This window comes from Hemicordylus capensis, chromosome 5 (assembly GCF_027244095.1).
Source record: "Hemicordylus capensis ecotype Gifberg chromosome 5, rHemCap1.1.pri, whole genome shotgun sequence".
Lineage (NCBI taxonomy): Eukaryota > Metazoa > Chordata > Lepidosauria > Squamata > Cordylidae > Hemicordylus > Hemicordylus capensis.
In genome coordinates, this window is record NC_069661.1 from 98,398,694 (window position 1) to 98,420,652 (window position 21,959).

Here is a 21,959-nt window from a genome sequence, read left to right on the forward strand (position 1 = left end):
ACAGCTTACTTGTTCCAAACAGCTGTCTAGCTTTACCCACCACCTTCTGAATACCTGTACTCCCTTTTAACTGCACAACATAGTTGTACAAATCTGAGACATCAGAGCTCTGCCACCAACTCCAAGCATTAGGATAAACCAAGCTGAAGCCCTTCAACTGTTAAGGCTACAAATCCAATCATCCCTAGCTATTGGTCATTGTGGCTGGGGATAGGAGTTGCAGTCCAGCAGCAGCTACAGTATAAAGCTTCAGGCTGGCCATATAATGCTTCAGGCATTGGCAATCAGTGGTTATTTTCCCATTTCCTTATTACCAGTGCTATCCATCTTCAAACTTAGTTTTTTTTTGCCAAATAGGATTCATTCCCATAACTCTGCCTGCCTGCTTAAGGCAACTGTCACCATGAAATGTACTGCACAGTTGCATTGCCCCAGTTCTGGGCCTCTTAAGATGAGTTAGTGTTTACCCAAATGCTTTTCTTAATAGGTGGTTAACATGCAAGAAAACTGCTACATATTAGCCATCCCACCTAGGAGGATAAGGCAGATTTAAATAAATCTCCTTCAAAATAAAGCCAATTGCTGAACTTGCTTCTCAAGTTTGTATAATGTACAAGATCTAGTTTAGTCCCAGTATGTCAAGCAGATTCTCTCCCATTCTTAATACAATTACAACAAATGAGACAGACATTAGGTTGCATTATGATTTGCAATTGCTTTACCACAGCTTTATTGGCAAGCTTTCCACTACAGCCTGCTACTGCCAAACAAGATATCTGCTACATGCAACTTTATATATTCAGGATATTTTTGCCATTATCCTGCTCAAATAATGTATTTGAAACTAAATGTACTATCACATGAGAGACGTTTGCCTTTGCATCTTCCACAGAGATCCTGACGATGGGGTCTCTTGGGATCTACGTGGCGCAGTTTCACAGGACAGGTGCACCTTGTCTGCTTGCAACTCTGAAACAGACACAGTGGCAACGCCTGAGGGAGTAATCACACAGAAGTGGTAGAGATACTAAACATGTTACTGCACCCATCTAATTAGGAACCATCTTGTTGGCAGCAGCCATACTTGTAGGTAGGTATTCTAGAAAATGCAACTCCAACTTCTGAAACTTCTCAACCTAAAGGTGCTTCTTCTAAATATATATCTATGAATACATTCTAGATACAAAATGCTGCAAGAGTATGCCTAGGGCTGGGGTCCACAGACTGTATTTGAATGTACTAGTTTTCCTACAGGATAGTTTACCATACTTCCTATTTGTTGCAACAAAGTTGAGTCCAGCACTGCCTTCAGTGATTAGAAGACACATGCCATAGAGCAGTGTTTCTCAACTACTGGTCCGTGGACCGGTGCCAGTCCGTGCTGGTCCATGAGGAATTAATCCCCCCCCCCCGACAAAACAATTTCAAGCCAGTGGAGGCCACCATTGCCTCATTTCTAGGCAGGCAGCCCTCGTGCTGGGATAACGTTCATTTCGAAGAAGCTAAATGAGTGTTATCCCAGCAGCAAGGGCTGCCTGCCTAGAAAGGAGCTCTGGAGAGCTCCCAGCGGCGGTGCCCCCCACAGCTTGAAATTGTTTTGGGGGTGAATGAGGGCAACCCTTTTACTAACTGCTGGTCCAGGAAACTGCGCACAAAGACTGTACCGGTCCTTGACTCCAAAGACATTGAGAAGCCCTGCCATAGAGTATAACCAGCCTAACTGACTTTTGTCTAGACTTGTATAGTTTCTAAACTGATTACAGGGTGATCAAGATGGGCCATACCAGGTTAAAGGCCACATCATGCATCTTGAAACCACCTGAACCAGAATAACTCCCAAGTGGTTAATGGAGTTAGAGATGTGTACTATTGCTTTTGTTCTACATTCATGAATCCAGGAAAATCATTGTTCGGTACATCTCAATAATGCCGGTTAGAACTCCACTCCCAACACTGAAAGGAGAGAGGGAAATTCAGTTGACACTTCCCAACTGTTAGGCCCATGGTGCAGTCCAAAACTAGGAAAATAAAATTTATATTAAACAATCTTAGTTAACGCTACAAGATTTTAAAGGAACTAATACAGATGAATAGATACATGTACCATGTCAAGTATGAAAGACACATGCAACAGCACTTAAGTTCATTACACTCTACAAAATTAAGTTAAACTTGCTGCTTTTAAGTTGTGCACATGCATGCCTTTCATACTTGAGAGGGCACAATATGTATTTTGTATTGAATATGTATCCAAGTACAAATAGTAACACGAATGAGCCAGAAGAAGAAGAAAACCTGTAGATTTTAAAATTATCTGAAGCACTTCTGCCTTCGGGGGTCATATGTGAGTCATTACTTACTTGGCAGGTGATATCCTCTACACGGTAGGGATTGTAGGACTTTTGGCAAGTTCGGCAGAACTGTCGAAAATAAACCTGTGGATAAATGAGCATCAAAGCAATCTTATTTAACAAAAGCCTTTTCTTCCTCCAGCTCCCACCCACTTCAGTCACAGAATACCGACCTTGTTTGTGCCCTGCACGCACCAAACATAAGCACTTTCCCAACGGATGTTGCAGTCCTTGCAGTGGTAATAGCCATACTTCTGCTCTAGGAACTAGAGATTACAAAAATTAAAGCCAGCATCTCAGGATCAACATCCTAATTTCAACATCCAGTAGGAAGCACCAGCTTCTGCTCACTTAAAGAGGAAGCAGTAGCCCTGAAGGCTTAGGAACATAGGAATCTGCCATATACCGAGTCAGACCATTGGTCTATCTAGCTCAGTATTGTCTTCACAGACTGGCAGCGGCTTCTCCAAGGCTGCAGGCAGGAATCTCTCTCAGCCCTATCTTGGAGACGCGACCAAGAGGTTCACGCAGATGAGACAGTAAATCTCTTCTGGAAAAGTTTGTATGGTTATGTGCAAAAAGACAAGAGTATCTCTTCTAAACAGCAATGGGACAAATTGTGGAAATGGACGTTGGACATAAACCACCACCCCACCCCCGCCCATTACCTGATGTGCCTTGAAATCCCCCACCCCCGAGTTACAGTACTACCTGCATATACTTCATAACCTTTTGGGTGTCCAAATCCTTGTGTGTAAATCTTTGTAGATATATCATGTGCAAACAACCACTTTGTATATAATTGTGCTTTGGCAATGTACTGTATGCTTTGGTAGTTTGTTGGTTCAATTAAAAAAAAATCTTGTCCTATTAAAAAAAAAATCTTGTCCTATCTTGGAGAAGCCAGGGAGGGAACTTGAAACCTTCTGCTCTTCCCAGAGCAGCTCCATCCAGAGGGAAATATCTTACAGTGCACACACTTCTAGTCTCCCATTCAAATGCAACCAGCTTAGCTAAGGGGACAGGCCATGCTTGCTACAACAAGATCAGCTCTCCTCCCCTTGGAGGAGAGTTCTCCAAATTGGAGAACATGAGCCAGCCGAGCCTCAATCGATGTTAGAGAACTTTGGTCCAGATATTGTTTCCCCTTGAGCAGGCGCAGGCCATAAACATCCGGGGGGGGGGCTTCTTTAAGTATAAACGGAGCCAGTGCTCTGTGCTGCCCAGCAGCCCTCGTGGTGGGGAATCGCCTCCACCACTCACCTGGCTCCCACCCGTGGCCAGGTGAGTGGCAGAGGCGATTCCCTGCCGTGGGGGCTGCTGGGCGGTACGAAGCACTGGCTCCGTTCACACTTAAAGAAGCCGCCCGCCACCCACCCCGGAGGCACGTTCACGGCCCACGCCTGCCCTTGAGAAATCACTCATATCTCCGAAGCTTTGCCATTGTCTTCCATTTGTCAAAGGCAGAACTAGTCAGCTGCACACAGCATATCTACACCCTTGAACACAGGCTACATTTGGCTAGAAGCTCAGTGGCAGAAGGGACAGCCAGGCAGTCAACTTCCTAGGGAGACATATTACTGTGAACAATACAGTATCATTCCACTGCCATGGGGCACTTGGTTTGCTCCTGCCCACCACTTGAGCCATATATACTCAGGATGTGGTGTGTGGCAGAAAGTGCAGATAAGTACACAAAGTTTATGCTCTGAGCAGGAAACTGAACTAGATTCTCTTTGGAGCCTCTGCCCACCCACCACAACTCTACAAGCTATCTAGTCCATCTTCTATGTATAAGATGAAACTTTATGTTTAAGAGCCAGCCCAACAGAATTATGAAATAGTAATTTTGATTAACTGAGATTCTGTGTTCCTTGCTGCAGAAAACACAATTGTGGAAACAAAAAAACAATGGTCTTTCTAAGCCAGGAACCTGGGGAAAAGTTAGTGTCTCCTGTGAGCCCAAGACACCCACCGACACAGAGGTGGCCCACTGTGCCTCCACATAAAATGCTGCCTGGCTTTGCCTCCTTCAGTCCATCTGATTGCACAGATTTTTCCCCCTGAAACAGATGCCATTGGATAACTGAACCCCACTCGATGCATAGACTTGCAGGTTGCATCTCTCCCCAAGTCACTACTCTGGACTTGCCTCCACCCAATGAAAGAGCACACCTAAAGTTACTAGTGCCCAAAGGGTAGGAATGGTCTTCAAGAAGGTATCATTTTTACCCCCAGGCACAAAACTAGTGCTGCCTTTCACCGCTTGAACCAAGTGGTTATGACCTACCCTGCCTCCTTCACTGGCCATGTCTGGAGCTGGAGAGGAAAGACAAAGCTGTTTCTGGCTTGGCAGCACAGCAGCAATGAGGAGAAGCCAGCTGGTGCTGGAGGCCATGTGCCAGCATATAAACAGTGGCAGTGCTTCCCGGAAGCTAGGACTGTTGATAAGGGGGAAGAAGGGCAGAGTCTGGACTACTGGGGGATAGCAACAGCCTTGCTACGCCACTTGAGGCAATCACCTCACAGTAAAGCTACTGCTGCCTAGAACTACACATCATCACGTTGAGCCACATGCATCTTTTCTGCAATACTCTTAACCCAAAAACCTCAAATAACTTAACATTTCTCCCCTGCAGGACAAAGCAACTTGGGAGAGCTATTTAGAGTTTAAAAAACAGAAGGGATTGTTAGGCATCCCCTTCCTTCTGCTGTTCCTCTGTTCTAACCGTGAGAGGCTGCTTTTGGTTACCTGACAGAAAACATAGGAGGCAGCAGGTCAAGCAGGTCAGCCGTTAAACGCTAAACCTTTGGGCGTGCAGGAGTGACATGTTGTGCCACCAGTGTTTAGTACAGAAAGAGCCTTTGCCTCAGCTATAGGCAACAGGAGGCTAACCCAGCTCCAGCCGCCTTCACACAAACAGCTCCAGGTGTTCAGCAGCGGGTGCTGGGGCCACGCTTGCCACCTCATCCCCCCAGCCTGGGGGCATCTGCCACTGCAGGTATTTCCACATTCCTGGTAAGCAATTCCGTGGAGGCCTAGTGGGCCAAGTCCCACCCCTTCCCGTGCCCAGAGGCATTTGTGAAAGGAGTTCTTTCCTTGCGCCCCAAGGCACACGGAGAGCAGCGCGGTTAGCACTGGAAAGCGCGCTCACGAGGACAAGAGCAGCGCGCTGCGTCTGTAAGGAAAGAGGGCTTCTCAAAGGGAGGAGGGAGAGGAGGCACGCCCCCGCCTGCCACCACTCTGGGCCAAGCCATTCACGACCAGACCCACCTGGAAGCGCACGCGGGTCTTGCTCGGCCCAGAGTCCTCCTGAGGTTGCTGCTCTTCCGCTGGTTTTCCCGCGGCTTGGGGCCCGCCCTCGGCTTCCCGCTTCTCCTCCGGCACCTCTTCCTGAAACTTCGCGGGAGGTTTATCCTCCTCCTCCCCCACTTCAGGCGCCGCCGCCGGCGGCTCTTTGTCCTCCGCCTGAGGCTGCCGCTGCTCCCGGGGCTCGGCGGGGCTCTCTTCCGGCTTCTCCCAGCTTGCGCGGACTGCCGCTACCGCGTCTTCGTCGCCTTCCCGCGGCTGTTGCGCTGGGGGCGAAGCTCCCGCCTCTTGAGGCTCCGGTTCCTCCAGGAAAGTGGTGAGGCGGCGGGAGGCCACTGGCGAGTAGACGGCGATGGTCCTGGGGAAGCGCACGGGCCGGGCGCTGCCGCTAACTGGGCTGCCTTGCTCCTGCTCCAGCGGGACGCCCGCTGCTCGACGGCGCAGCAGCAGCGGCCGCGGACCAAGCGAGCACTGCACGGAGGCATCTTGGCGCGGGTTGACCTGCACGCCCACCTCCTTGGTGTTGGCTTTGCGCAAGCGCGGTGTTAGGTTAGGATTCACCTGCGACAAGATTGCCTTCAGTTGTGCCCGCTGATAGTTGTCGAAATACTCCGCTGCCGCGGCCGCCACTGCCGCTGTCTCGCCATAGCCGGAGAAATAGCCACCCCGCTGTCGCCAAGGGCCCGCTCCCCCCTTGCCCTTGGGTGACTGGTAGCGGTAGGAATAGGGGTTGTAGGAGGGATACACGTAGCTTTCCATGGCTTCATCCACCAAGGTAGCCATAATACGCACCCCAGGTCCTCACTCACTTGGAAGTTACCTAAATACCCCACAGGGCGGGACCTCACCAGCAGCGCTGAGCACTTCTTTTTCCCATTGGCCGAAGAGAGAGGCAATCAGCACAGCTACGGTCCCCTTGGAGGTTTAGGTTTGCCGTCGTTTACATAGGAGTCCCACAGTGGTGTAGACAGAGGGGGAGCTTGCGGAGCAGCTCCTCTCTTAACTTTGCGGGTGCGAGAGGAAAGATACCTGGGGGGGACGAGATCATGGGGGTCCCACGCTAACTGAGCAAAGCAGCGCCTTTTAAGTGGTGGTTCTCCATTTAGCAGGGGAAGAGCAACTCGCCCTATCCATCCCCAGCACAACATTCCTCCAGTGGCTGTTGCTGGTCTCTGTCTTATGTTTCTTTTTTAGACTGTGAGCCCTTTGGGGACAGGGAACAATTTTTTAAAAATTTATTATATCCATGTAAACTGCTTTGGGAACTTTTGTTGGGAAACGGTATACTGTATAAATATTTGTCCTATTATTCGTATTCATTATCACATTTGAGTTCAGTAAAATGAGGGGGAACTCCTCCAATGCTTAGGTGGAGCTCCACAGCTATGCATAGGACTGAATTTTGTGGCCGCACTCCTTTGCACGCCTACAGCTGGATCTTTTTTCACTTTTACTCTGAAAAAATTTCCATTTAGTTCAGTGGGGCTCTATTTCAACCTTCAACTATAAAGCGTAGGATTTGGCGGGGGTGGGGTGGGGAGTAAGCACCTCTGATTTTCTTCTGAGTAAATATGCAGAGAACCTGGCTATTCTGAGGCCACAAAATCACATAATTGTACACAGTAGAGAGCAAAAGTAATCTCCATATATTCAAATCTCCATGTGGACCATAAACATATATTGTAAGGAGCAGGAAAACTTCTTAGGCATACTTAAAGATAAAGTTGTGCCGTTGAGTCGACTCCCAGCAACCAGAGCCCTGTGGGGTTTTTTTGGTAGAATACAGGAGGGGTTTACCATTGCCATCTCCCACGCAGTATGAGATTATGCCTTTCAGCATTTTCGTATATCACTAACTGCTGCCCGATATAAGTGTTTAGTCTGGGAAACATAACCAGTGGGGATTTGAACTGGCAACCTCTTGCTCCCTAGGCAAGTTACTTCTCCACTGTGCCATTAGGTGGTTAGGCATACTTGCCTGAAGAGTAAGCCCCATTGAACTCATTGGCTGACATGGAGAAATTACTCAAAGTAGTCCCATTGAAATTAAGTTAGGCAATGCCTAACTTGTCCTTTTAATTTCAATGGGACTACTTTGAGTAATTTCTCCATGTCAGACAGTGAGACTTACTTCTGGGTAAGTATGAAGTGGATCTACGCTGTAAATGAAAATTAATTCCTTTTACATCAGTGGCATTAAAAGTGGTTTAAGTGTTCCAAGTATGTGGTTTGTTGATCCCACACATAACTGTGGCCACATCCCACAAATAATTTATTTTAAATTGGTTTAAATGAGATTAAATTTCAGACCTCCATAATATTTAATGATATTTTAAAAGGCCTGTTGGTCTAGAGATATTATGCTCCCTTTCGATTCAATCCTCAACACATTTACTCAAGTAACCAGTGATTTAAATGGAACTTATTTCCTGATGAAATGTGTTTAGGTTTGCAGCCTTGGTGAACAAGAAATCCTAGATCCAATTCCTAAGCAAGCCCATGGCCTCTAAGAATGGGATGCCAACCACAGGAAGGATCCATGCTCAGCCAACAGAGCATATTCTTTGCATGCAAATTATACCTCAGAGAGCTGCTGTCAGTCAGAGTAGAGACAATAATGAACAGTGCTCTGGCTCCCTTTCTGAAACAGATTGTCTCAGACTCACATTTCCTTTCCCATCATTTACTCTAAAGAGTTAATAATGCCAATGAGCATTTTGTTTTTAATAAAAAGTCCTCCCCTCCCCCAACACTGAGGACCAATGTACAAAGATCAGAAGCAAAAGACATATCATTCCTCTTCCTTCTGAAAAAGCAGTGGCACTTCTGATCTCAAAACAGATGAAGCAGACAGTCTCTCATACATCCTCTTAATGGCTTGGTATCTTTGGAAGAATTTAATCAGTGGTACGTATACAACATTAGTTCAACCTTTCCACATACATAGAAGCTGAGTGATATGCAAGATACGCAGGTTTGTTTGTTTTTTAAAACAGCAAATGTAGTTGATGACATTCAGTTACAGTTGACAAATATAGTCAACATTTCCCGTTTGTTCTCTTTCTTTCCTCTCCTCCCCCCTTAGGCCTCAAAATTACCATAGAAAACCTTTCCTTTCAATGTGCAGCATTGTTTCTTGTTTGCATCTCAGTGTACTTATTATGTTTATGGTGATGGCTCACATTAATATTTTGCTATAGCAGGTAGGGAAATCGTCACAAGTAACTTCTTATTCAGGGAGGAAAACATCAGCATGGTTACAAACCTTGTATGCTGAAGGTGCTTAAGAATCAAGATTAAAACAATTGCTTGGTGTCATTCTCTCCTCATCCCCCTTGGCTGACTGGTTTGCTACACCACTTGTCCCATTCATCCAAGTATTTTCTTCCTCTAAAGGGCAGTCTGTGTAGGTTCCATGAGCACCAAGCCATGGTCCTCAGCAGTCACTGTGCCATAAGAAGTATCTGGCACTTCTTCTTCCTTGAGTTTCTTGTAAGAAATATCCGTATCTTCTTCTTCCCCTCCTAGAGGCTCTTGCTTGTAGAAATCCTTGCCAATTATATTGTAGGCCAACACAAATAGACCAGCTTCTGCAGCCTGAAAGAGGGCATAGAGCAAAGGAAAGATGTACATGCTCCCAATGAGCTGTGGAGGGAAAGTCAGCTTGAGTATAGCTGTGCAGAGTTGTACGTTCTGGCAGCCAGTCTCCAGTGACACTGTCCTTTTGCAGTGAGGCGGCAAGCGAAATAGTGTTGCTATACCATAGCCACATCCATAACCCATCAAGGGCATAAGGACAGCTACCACATAGACAGTGGCAGGGATCCTGGCTAGCAGTTCAGGACCCAACATGGTGCCCGTCAGGATGAAAAGGATCACCAAGGACACCAGGAGAGACCACAAGGAAACCTAGCAATGAAACAATAGGATGAGAAAGAGTACTACTGCACCAAATGATATCAACTATAATGTACTATCAACATCAAGAAAAAAGCAAGACATCTAAGCAAAGCCCATAAGATTATACATTGCGTTTGATAAAGCCGTGTCTGACAGGACTGGTTCACAGAATCATTTTAACAATAGATTACCAATAAATCTGAGATCCCTGAGCTGTTCACATGACATGTGCCACAATGCAGATCTAGACCCCAATGTTGCAGATGGATGCTGGAATCACATGGTTGAGTTATCAGAAGAAGCTTTCAAGTAGCTACTACTGTTCCTAGCCCCTAGATCTAGACAATGTCATTGTGGCACATGCCATGTGAACTCATAATTTTTCCACGGATTCCCGCATCATGACTACCTGACACTTAACCAGGATCATTACTCTTAGAGCTGAACTGAGCTGGTTGATCCTGGTAAAACGCCAGTCAGGGTGCAGATCTGGGGCTGACAAAAATGTCTGAGTTCACACAACACGTGCCACAGGAGTGTGTATGGCTTGTGGATCACAGATTTACCAATAATCTAACATAATGATCATGTGAACCAGCCCACTGTGTTATATAAAATACAACAACAATGGAAAAGCAATGCAATATAAGACCAGGACTATGTCATTACCTCATACATGGAATTACTTAGTGGAGGCTGCCCAGTGGCAAGCTGATTTACTTCTCCGGAATAACCTTCTGGAACTCTAGAGATATAATTTAGTATGGAGATACAGTGAGAGAAAAATGCTTAAGCTGTTGAATTTCTGCCTGTTATAGGCAGAGGAACTCTCATAGAAAAAGCAGACAGGGAGGCACTGTGCATGCAAAGCACATGATCTACCACTGTGGATCACTGTGTCCCTCTGTAGAATCTTGCCCTAAGCAGAAGAGGAAATGGGAGGTGCACACAGAGCACCTACTTCCTCTCCCTTTCTGTTACTCTGCCTACACAAATGCCTGTGTAGGTAGGGGGGAAACAAGGTTCTGCGTCCGCAGTGTGAGTGGGCTGTGCCTTTGGCATTGATTTTGCTGTTTCAGAGGCACCCTGCAGAGGCTACAACCTATTCTTAAGTTGTTGAGAAGTTTTTGATCAGAGAAATGTGTGTTTCCAGTATAGAGAGGTGTTCCTTAATTCAGCATGCCTGGATAGGCATGAGCCACAAATGAGTGTTCCCTTATGTAATGGTGGAGAAGGCAAACATCTGGGTAGGGCTTACCTTCAGCAGAATGTCTGCCAACCTGGTGTATCGGTACCGGATGAAAACTCCGATGCCGATTGGGAGCAGAGTGCTGCACAAGGTCAAGGTGACAGCACCTAAGGGCAACAGACGCACCAGTGGCGTGTTGATCCAGGCACGGCTGTAGATCCACAGGCAAAGGGGCATCAAGATCAAAGCAAGCAAGGTGGATGACATGGTCATGATGATACTGCAGGGATAAGAAAAAGCACCAAAGTCTCCAAGGGAAAAGGCATGCATGGACACACACACCCCCCACCTCGCTTCTCTACGTTCTGACATTCCAACCCCTTGACTTGACATAGCAAAGAGGAACTTTAAAGGGTGTCTGACTGTTGCCTCCACTAACTGAGCAAAGAGGCACCTTTTAAAGTGGGGTCTGTCTTATATTTAGCAGAGGGAGAGCAACTGTCCCTATTCAGCACAACATAACCTCCTTCACAGCAGCTGCTGCTGGCATCTTTTGTGTAGCTTTTTAAACTGTGAGTGAGGGAACCATCATCTCACATCTTTTGCTATGTAAGCTGCTGTAATAACTTCTTACTTAAAAGTGATATAATACATATTTTTCATCATCATCATCTTATTAATAATAATAATAATAATAATAATAATAATAATTCACACAGTCAGGCAGGTGTTATTGACTGGTTTGTTTTATCCAGACATCGAGTCCTTCCCAAGGACCTGGGATGCCAGAATTTTATTGTCAGTTGTTATAGATATCGTCGCAGAATATAGGCTGTTCCCAATAAAGTTGCTTTTTGTAATTGGCTGATGGTGATTTCTGTGGCCCCTATGGTGTTGAGGTGCTCTTCAAGGTGTTTTGAAATTGCACCTAGGGTGCCAATTACGACTGGGATTATTTTGGTCTTCTTCTGCCACAGCCTTTCAATTTCAATTTGTAGATCTTTGTATTTGGTTTCTCCCCCCCCCCCCCATTTCCTTTTCTTCTATCAGCTGGTATTGCTATGTTGATTAATTTGACTTGTTTTTCTTTCTTCTCGACTATAGTTATATTTGGTGTATTGTGTGGCAGATTTTTGTCTGTTTGTAGTCGCAAGTCCCATAATATTTTTGCATCTTCATTTTCTACAACTTTTTCAATTTTATGGTCCCACCAATTTTTGGCTACAGGTAGCTTGTATTTTTTGCAGATGTTTTAATAATTATAATTATAATTATTACCACCCCTTCTTTCTTTCTTTTGGTTGGAGCATATGATTTGTCAACATTCATGTGGCACCACTGTGTGAGTTGTGGGGCATTGCCCCTTCTTAAAAAAAAAAAATCTCTCATCAGCATTCTGGGTGCTTTTTGTTGTTGCAAAAAACCCTCCCTCTTTACACTGTGAGTATGGGGCAGGGTGGTGGGTGTGGGGGGTGTTGGTGGTTTGCAATAGGGGGAAAAACTAGTTTGGATAGTAATGGATAGTCCTTCCATAGCACTATCTGATGTCACTCATCTCTCCAGCGCAGACTCTACTCAGGCACATTATCTTCCCTTCCCATACAGCAACTAAGAATTGGCTCCTTCTCTGACTCACTCTGCACAGATCCCTCCAAACAGTCTCTTTCTAATGCTACAGGGTGCATCTTGCAGTCCAGTCCCCACCCCACCCCACCCCACCCCCTCCACCCCATCCCACCCCCTCCACCCTGCATAATCAAAATAGCTCTAGGGCTTGTCTTTTGTCAAGACATTGCCTACTTGTACAAGCAAAACTAGACAGTCTTAGAAAAGTGGAAAAGAGCAGAGGACCTTGCTGGCTCACAAAAATGTGGACTTTTTGAAAGAGGGGGACTTCCCAATACATTTGTGGATGGATACAGCTGCCCCAACCTCAGACCAGCCCTGACGTTATGAGCCTGCCATTCCATTAATTCTTAATGTTGAGAAAGGTGCCAGTATGGACCTTGCCAAGCATTGACCTCAAGCCCGTATGGACACTTGAAAATCCACATGCATGGGTGGTTGGACAATTCCTGGCAGAGCATCTGTGCTTTCTACAGGTGCATAGCAGACAGTCATTCAAAAGGTGCATCTTCTCTCAGCCTGGAGATACGATGATGGGGAAAGCCCTGATAGGAAGGAAGGTGCTCAGTGGCACTAGTTCTTCTACCCACATCAGGGATATCTATGAAAAGGCATTAATAATAACCCACTTCACACATGCTCTGGAGCTAGGATTGGCATCTTTTAATTTTGTCCCTATAGCAGGATCCAGTGCCTTTAGCGTTATTGACAGAAATTCCACAAGTGCATCTTCTTTCTGTCCGGGAGAGGAGGAGAGTGCTGCACCTCTTGAATTTCTTCCTGTCAACCATCTGTTAAAGGTACTGGAGCCGTGCCGGAAAGAACTCCATAAGAACAGGTTCCAGACTTAGACAACCACCCTTCCGCACCCCTGCACCCGCCGCTTTCCTCTTCGCGCATGGGCAAAATGCCCCCTGCTTCCTCTTTAAAAGACAGGACCCTCCGCAAGGTGCTGTGGCGCAGGGCTCCTTCTTCCCAGGAAGGTCGCTCCCCTCTCTGGCGGCCCTTTGGGCTTCCACGCGCCCACCCTCAACCCAACCCGAGAGAGGCCCCTTAACGGACGCCGGTTTTGCTTTCCTTCCTCGCCCGCCCGGCCGCCCGGTGGCGGGTACCAACCTGAGGTTCATATCCCCGTCGACCAGGAGGGAGACGATGTTGGAGAGGTTCCCTCCGGGGCAGCAGCCACAGAGCAGGACAGCCACGGCGGCCACCTCGTCGAGGGCGAAGATGAGAGCCAGCAGGAAGGCCACGAGGGGCATGACTCCGAACTGGCAGAGCAGCGCCAACAGCAAGCCCAGAGGCCGCCTCAGCTGCGCGCCCAGCTGGCTCAGCTCCACCGTGCACCCCAAGCCCAGCATGGTCACGCACAAAGCCAGCCCCACGAAGACGCTGAGACCTTGGTTCAGCGGGGTGTCCCAGAACGGAGGGCTGCTGCTGCCGCCGCCGCCGCCGTCTAGCTGGGACAAGAAAGTGGGCGCCATCGGCGGAGACAGGCTGAGGCTGGCGCTGCTGCCGTCGGTGGTGGTGCTGCTGCTGGTGGTGGTGGAGTTCCCGCGCTCCGGGAAAGGGAAGAGGCTACTCGTGCCATTCTCTGTCCAGGAGCTGTTCATGGCCGGAGGCGCTCTGTGCTCGCGTCCGCCTCGTTCAGGCTCGAAACTTCCAGTCAGTCAAATGCTGCCTGCCCTCCTGAGCTCTGGAGAAGCCGGGCAGCGCCCCTGCCAAGTGGGGACAGTCAGAGAGAGACGAGCAGGGAAGAGGCAAAGGAGGCTGTCAGCCAGTCAGTCAGGCGGGCGCGGGACTGCAGCGGCGACGCCAAGTCCCAGCAGGCACCTCACGACGCCTCCTCAGTACCTCTCCACCTCCTTCGCTCAAGCGCCTTTGCTCCTCCGAGCCACCTTAGCAGTGCCCTGCCGCCCTCCCGCTCGTCGCGTTCGGTTCGTCCTTACTCCTCCGCTTGCTTGACCTGTCGGTGGATTTCTGGCACCGGGGGCATGTGCGTGTTTCACATAGTCCGTGAGTATCTCTTGCGCCTTCTGTGGAGAGAAAAACGCCTCTTCACTGTCTCATTGAATTCAGTGCATGTCCAGGCTCACTTTTTAAAAAGATTAAAACAAAACACGGTGTCCATAAAGGATCTGTGTAGACTCACACATACGTTTGGCTTTCATTTTTTTTTTTTAAGGTTTTAAAAACCTTTTGCTTCCCATGAAATCTTCAGTTGTTTTGCCCCAAATTGGGAGCTCCAGATTCAAGCAGACAATATTTGGTAATAACTAAATGAATGTGTGTCTTCCTCTTCCAAAATTATGGTGACTAGGGAAACTCAAGCTCCCCCTCCAAATTCTCCATGTGTTCTTCTCAAGCAAGTGGGAACCTCCAGATTTGCTTTGGAATTTCGCTTGAAGCAAAAATGGCCAGCAATTCTAAGTATTCAAAGGGCAGCTATCTATGCAGCTCCAGGTTTCAGAGGAAACTGCCATCCATGGGTGTCTTCCTACCTGAGAGGGCCCCAAGAGAGTCATTCCATCACCACCACCACCACCACCCAAAGTCTATGGACACAAAGGTGGTCTCAGGGATCAGCCGTGGGTGATCATGATCCTCAACAGCCCAGCTATGCCATGCCATCCCATATGCTCATCCTATACTGCATTTTCCAAGTACTCAGACATCAGTATTTAATATTGGAAGGGGGAGGGGAATGCAACAATTCCTTCATCGCACTTGCAGTGAGCAGTATGGTTCAACACCTAGCATGGAGGACTATCACTGGAAAGCTTTTGTGTGCATGCCCCATTTAAATGTATAGTACCTTTGCAAGAGCACTTAGTGCTCAGGAGATCTGCCTGGTCAGTTGTGTGCATGGAATACTTAGTGACATTATGAATGATAAATGACAGGCGTACATACACACATGCGCACACTTTTGCCTGTGCCACTTTCGGTTCATTATAAAGTTTTTATTTTATTTTATTTAGATGCTGTGTGTTTCCTTGATGTATGACCTGAGTACAAGAATTTCCCAACTCTTCAAAACAAGCAAACACCAACCCACAATTTTCTAAATAGCAACAGTGCGGCTATTTCTCCACTCCACCTTGGAAACAATGTCTGTTATTTTGGAAGCATTATTTTTTAATTATTAAATCAATCTTATAAGTTCTTAGCAGGCTATGCACTCCCTCCCTCCAGTGTCCCATTCTGTAGAAGGTGCCGAACACAGTCCCTAGTCTGCAGCAGCATGGCTGTTCATGTCCACATCTATTCCTACACATAGCATGATTTCCTCTGATAAATATATGGAAGAATAACCAGCCCTAAGCAAAAAAACATATTAAGAACTCACAACAGAGACATAGACGAGTGATTTCTTCCACACATGGGCTGTAAAAACTGGCGGTGTGTGTACTCAGCTAGAAGGATAATGAAATAAGTAGCAACATTTTGCGGGTGGATGTCACTGGTCTTTTTCTTTCTCAGCATTTTTACCACGCTCTTCGTTCTAAAACATAATCCGACAGGTTTATGGTGCAGCCAGGCATGATCCAATAGGTGCACACAGTCATTTTTCACATGTCAGGAGCAATAAGCAATAATAGTCTTGGCCAGGACTGAGGGATGGGGGCATGGGTGGCGGAGAAGATTGAATTTTCCTACCAGCAACACTTTGCTGGGGAAAGGTGATGTTCTAGAAAGAGAAGCACTACCTGCAATCCCAACAACAAATCACCTGCTAAAGCTGTTGCTTGCCCCTGGAGGGAAACTGTTGTTGGCACCAATGGCACAAATAGCAGCTTTAGGGGGATTATTTCCATGATATGGCAATGCAGGGAGTTAAATACCTCTCCCCCATGCCATGGTCCCAAGACTAGAGTTAATGCAAACAATGTCTGAAGTCAATGGGAATGGGGGGGTGTCATTGTTTCCCTACTTTTGTAATACATGTACCTGTACTAACAAAACAGACTCTTTCTTACTCTTATACACATAAGAAATTCATAGGTCAGCTGGATGCCCACAGAAATGAGTTTTAGAATAGGAATTCTCAAATGATAGTTATGGGTCCAAGAGTAAGTTATAGGACCAAACTGCTGGCAGTGGGTTGGAGAGAATGCAGCCCAAAAGGCTAACTGAATGGGTGACTTTGGGAAGATATCTGTAGCTCCCTTGTGAGAGGGAGATTAGAAAATTCAGTGTTTGAAGAATGCATTCTGTGTAGCTCCTTTATAGATTAACAAGACACTCTTGAACAATGCCATTTAGCTGTTAATAGTGTTTACTGGTGCAAATTTGGGGATAAGCAATCTTGTTCATCATGAAGTACAAGTACAGAGAACTACTTGTATTATAGCTGAAATGAAGATTTTTTTTAAAAAAAACACAAGACCTTTGACTAGTTCAAGAAAGGTCTGAGACAGCTGTTCATGGGTCTCAGATATGAATAAAGGTATAGTTCCCAATTCCGAATATGCTTCTAGCTTGATTGATTGATTGATTGATTGATTGAGTGCCATCAAGTCGGTGTCGACTCTTAGCAACCAGATTCTCTCCAGGATGATCTGTCTTCAACTTGGCCTTTTAGGTCTCTCAGTGGCGCATTCATTGCTGTTGTAATCAAGTCCACCTTGCTGCTGGTCATCCTCTTCTTCTCTTTTCTTCAACTTTCCCCAGCATTATGGACTTCTCAAGGGAGCTGAGTTTTCACATAATGTGTCCAAAGTATGATAGTTTGAGCCTGGTCATTTGTGCCTTGAGTGAGCCTGGTCACTTGTGCCTTCTAGTAAATCCTGTTTAAAGCAATCATCTTAGGTGTGTTTCAGACAACTGTTTGAGCTTGATTTTATTCAAGAATTTATAAGAGATTAAGTGTGAAATAGCATTGAATTACTCGGTTTTCTGGTGTGGTTTGGAGGGTGTTAGAGTGCCTCATATCTCTGCTGTTAACTCTTTTTCATGTTTTGTATTGTAATAATTCTAAAATTTATGAAGAATATGGGGAACATTCAGTGCCCACCACATTCTGCCCTCCTTCCTGTGCATGCTGCTCCTCATGTGTGATCCCCTCCCATTGGTTTCTGTTCTGTGAGTGCACATTTCTATCCTATTAGTGTTTAGGGAACAGACTTGATCGTCCCTTATAAGTGCAAGATTCCTACATTCATTGTTGTGCAGAGCTAGTACTGCAACTACAAGCCTTTTATAATCCAAAAGTAAGTGTATTCAGGTAAATACTACTACTTTAGAGTAAATGCTTTCTGGATTATAGCTAGTTATATTTCTCTTTCACTTCATAAGAACGTAGGAACATTTGAACATTGGCTAACAAGTGATATAGTAGTACACAGGGTTAAATCTTAGCCATCACCCAAGGGATTTTATGCAAGATAATTTCACTAAGTGGTTCTAGTATACCAGCCTCAAATGGGCTGTAAAATTATATATTTAAGCCCATAATCTTCCTCATTTTAAAAAACATTTAAAACACGAGGCTGCATTCTAGCTTCAGTTTGTGATACAGTAATTTGGTTGGGAGCCACCTAATGGTGCAGCGGGGAAGTAACTTGCCTAGGGAGCAAAAGGTTGCTGGTTTGAATCCCCACTGGTATGTTTCCCAGACTATGGGGGGAACACCTATATCAGGCAGCAGTCAGTGATATAGGAAGATGCTGAAAGGCATCATCTCATACTGCACAAGAGATGACAATGAGAAACCCCTCCTGTATTCTACCAAAGAAAACCACATGTTTTGTGGTTGCCAGGAGTCGACACTGACTCGAAGGCACAACTTTAATTTGGTCAAAGCAAATTCTGCCTAGTCCACCCCTCCCCCCACCTCCGCCTTTCCTTTCCCTCTCTGCTCTCTTTTCCTTTTCACATTATTGGATAAAGAGGTGGAACTGCTGCTTTAGATGCCACAACTGCTGCTTTAGAAACAACATTTTAAAAATTGCAGTATTGGAGAGTCAAAGGATTGTCCTATTTGTTTAGATCAGTTTTAGTTGGCATTGCTCTGCAATGCAGTAAGTGATGATAGTGGCCGTGGGCAACGGGGTCTGAGAGGCGATCCTTGGGATCAGGGGGGTCAAATGGGGGTCAAATGGACATGGCCCAAGGCCTCCAGAAACCTTTTGCCAAATCTTCTACAAGTTGAGGCATTGTAGAATTGTAACAATTCCAGGCAATTTCACTTCTGTAGTTGTTTGACCCATACTGAAAGATAAAACATGGATGCTTTATCCAGTTGCCTGCCTTTCTCCAGCGTTTTACTTTTGAAGAAGGTTGTTGTACAAATGGTCGCACTTCAAATATGGAAAATATTAGCTTTCTGGATGCCTTTTAGTCAGGTCACCACAAGACACTGGAACTGTACTTTTGTTGGTTGACACTTAGCCTAGAGACTAATGGGGGCATGTATTGCCTAATAATTTTAATTAGGTCTTTCTGTTGCTGGTGATACAACACGTCTGCACAGTCTGGAAGATAATATTTTGCTATATGACACAACCATAGGGCTACTTTACATGTTATGTTTTTAGGTATAAAATAAAAAGTCTTCAGTTTTTATCTAAACAGTCATAAGACCTAGTGTGGAAGAGGGAATAGCAAGCAACATGTTTTTATATTTGATGATATGAATTAGTCATGCTTGATTCCAGACACCAAATTACCCTCACTTTATCTAAATTGCCCTGTGAAGTTTAAGCCTAGTGCTATGTGTCCTTTTCTCAAAGGGTACTATTTATTTCTGGTAATCTTATAGATATGCAAACGTTGTCGACCCGTCTCCCATCTAACACCACTTCATCTCTTTTTCTTAGACTAAACATGCTCCCTTTCTTCAGTTGTTCTTGAGGGCAAGATAAGAATACAACCCTTCCTATCTATAAATGTAGCTAATGTCATAAGAGCTGGAGTTAGACAGATATTTACAGACACTATTCTGTAGAATTAGCTATTGTGGAACCCATATGCACAAAATGTCTACATGTATATAACATGGCATTTTATAATATTTTATATTTTATTAAAAATTGCATAAAACTGGAGTCAGCCAAGGTTGCAGAAGAGTGCGTTGAAGAAAATGAAAAGAAATGGGAACACAGGTGTAAAGAAGGAAAAGGGGCAGCAGCAGAATCCAGATATGAAAAAACTACTGAGAAGGGAAGCAGCGAACTGATTAGGATCTTTAAAATGAAGATCTTGAAAAGGTTTGGGAACTTGAGGAGAAGAAGTTAAATGAAAGAGGTTAAGGCAAACAACACAGTGATCTGAAACAGGAAAAATGAATAGAATAAAAATTAAAGACAAAGCATGGTAAAGAGATAATCAGGCTTAAATTGACTAGAGAATGAATGGGAGAATGAAATAAAGATGATTAAAGAAGAAGAATCTAACAGACATCATATTAAACATATAGTTCAGCACAAGTGAATCTGGATATTACAATCAAAAGAAGAAAAGAGGACACTCATGATGCCATAAAAGAATTACAAAGCTCTTCCTCAGAGGCAAAACACTGATGTGTCCATATTCTTTAGAAACAATATATATTAGGGCCCAGGGCATAGAAAGGCTGACAGTAGGGATGTGCACGAATAACTTCGGAGCCGACGGGGGTAGTACTTTAAGGGCGGGGGAGGGTGTACTCACCCTTCCTGCCGCATTACCTCCACTGGCGCTCTGTTATCTTTAAGTCCCTCGGGGCGGCAGTGTTCCTCCCCGCCGCCCCATTTCCCCCATCGGCTGGAAGTGGCTGGAAGCAGCGAGCGCGCGTGCACCCGTTGCGTGTGTGCAACCGTCTGCTGTGCACGCGCACGATGGGCACATGCATGCTTGCTACTTATGGCTGATGAGGGAAATGGGGTGGCAGGGAAGAATGCCAAAACGGAGGCTTTTATAATGGCCTCCGGAAAATTTCAGGCACATGCCTAGCTGACAGTGGCCTTGGGATGAGATATGAGGGTGTGTGCTGTGCCCAAGCCCCTACTGCTGCTGCCACCACCACCACCACCACACACATGCCTCTGCTGGATGCATGTGAGGGAGAGAGAAAAATTAGGGCTGTGCACGCAACTATATTTGTGTTCTTTTCCGAGCTCAGAAATGTCCAGAATGTTCTGTTGGAACAACTGGTCAAGCCATTTGTTCCGACAGAACAAGCTCAGAACACTTGAAACATTCTGAGAGCCCTTTTGGATTCCAAACTGAGCTTCTTGACTCTGTGCACTCACAGCAGTTATTTGCATGGTGGTGCTGGTGAGGATGAGGGGGTGCTTTGGCAGCCCTTGCACCTTCATGGCCCAGGGACATTTATTTCTGTCCCCACCCTTGCCCAGTGATGGCTATGCCACTGATATATATCATTTCTAAAGAATGTCTCTTATATCTGTTAAATAACAGCACTTTGCATTTGGAAAGTGCATTAAGATCTTTGTTGTGCTCAACCTCACTATACAACTGTGAAGACTCCCATTATTTCCAGTCTATAGATAAAGGTTGAATGATAGTACCTTACCCAAGATAGTTATGTATTCATTTATTATTTATATTTTTATGCTGTCTTTCATACCAAGACTCCAGGACAGTTAACAATAAAGTAAAAAATAGTAATAGGAACTCCACTTAAAATACCTTATAAAACAAAACACAGCTACATTAAAAAGGGTGCTCATTTGCCAAAAGTCTGTATAAAATGGGTGGTCTTCAGATTCCTCCAAAAGGCTAGGAGAGAGAGAGTCATGAGAATCTCAACTGCGAGTGAATTCCACAGTCTGGGGGGCAATCACTGAGAAGGCTCTATCCTGCATACTCAACAAACGAGTCTCAGGAGGTTTCGGCATGTGGAGCAGAGCCCTCCCAGCTGATCTAATCAGGTGGATAGATTCAGTAAGGAGCAGGTGGTCACTAAGGTACCTGGGGCCCAAGCCATTTAGGGCTTTAAAGGTAATAACCAACACCTTGAATTGTACCCAAAACAAATAGGCAGCCAGTGCATTGCCTTCAGAATCAGTGTAATATGCACACTGTATGCAGTGTGCATATAACTGCATAATCGGGCAGTTGCATTCTGCATCTTCTGTATTTTCTGAATACTTTTCAAGGGCAGCCCATGTAGAGAGCGTTGAAATAATCCGAACATGATGTGACTAAGGCATGGGTGACAGAGACCAGATCAGCCCTCCCAAGGAAGGGCTGAGCTGGTACACCCAGAGGCACTCTTACCCCTGGATTTCCGGGCTGAAGTACAGGGCCTCCACAGACCCTGGGGGCCTCCAAATCATTTTTAGTTTGTCCCAGGTGGTGTGGTTGTGTTAAATATGTGTTAAAAATACTGTGGGTGGGTAGGTAGGTGGGCAGGTAGGTGGGCCTCCAAAGGGCTTTAGGTCCAGGTTCCAAAATTACCTAGGTGCACCTCTGGCTACACCAACTGAAGCTGAACTCATTACACAGTGAGTTTAGGGTAGAGCTAGGACTTTAACCCAACTGCCCATCTGATATAACACAGATTATTTCTTATGAAAATCAGGTCCTTTAATTGACCCATTGGGTGCAAACATTTCAGATAAACCAGAAGGGGACAGAG

At 45.7% G+C, this 21,959-nt stretch overlaps 2 protein-coding genes across 3 annotated transcripts; both read right to left on the reverse strand.

The window, feature by feature from the left end:
- Window positions 1-695: 695 nt before the first annotated feature.
- ZAR1 (zygote arrest 1) lies at window positions 696-6,520 on the reverse strand. Of its 2 annotated transcripts, none has more exons than XM_053256093.1 (4): window positions 5,626-6,520; window positions 2,525-2,617; window positions 2,361-2,435; window positions 696-993 (listed from the first exon to the last, which is right to left on the reverse strand). In XM_053256093.1, exons 1-4 carry the CDS (start codon window positions 6,442-6,444, stop codon window positions 826-828), a joined length of 1,155 nt encoding a protein of 384 aa, XP_053112068.1. In that variant the 5' UTR covers window positions 6,445-6,520; the 3' UTR covers window positions 696-825. The 2 variants fall into 2 exon arrangements, with proteins under 2 accessions (XP_053112068.1, XP_053112069.1); XM_053256094.1 differs by having other exon boundaries at window positions 696-969; window positions 5,626-6,504.
- A 2,019-nt stretch (window positions 6,521-8,539) lies between these two features.
- SLC10A4 (solute carrier family 10 member 4) lies at window positions 8,540-14,382 on the reverse strand. The gene is made up of 3 exons (XM_053251974.1): window positions 13,493-14,382; window positions 10,820-11,030; window positions 8,540-9,570 (listed from the first exon to the last, which is right to left on the reverse strand). Exons 1-3 carry the CDS (start codon window positions 13,984-13,986, stop codon window positions 9,052-9,054), a joined length of 1,224 nt encoding a protein of 407 aa, XP_053107949.1. The 5' UTR covers window positions 13,987-14,382; the 3' UTR covers window positions 8,540-9,051.
- Between the last annotated feature and the right edge of the window lie 7,577 nt (window positions 14,383-21,959).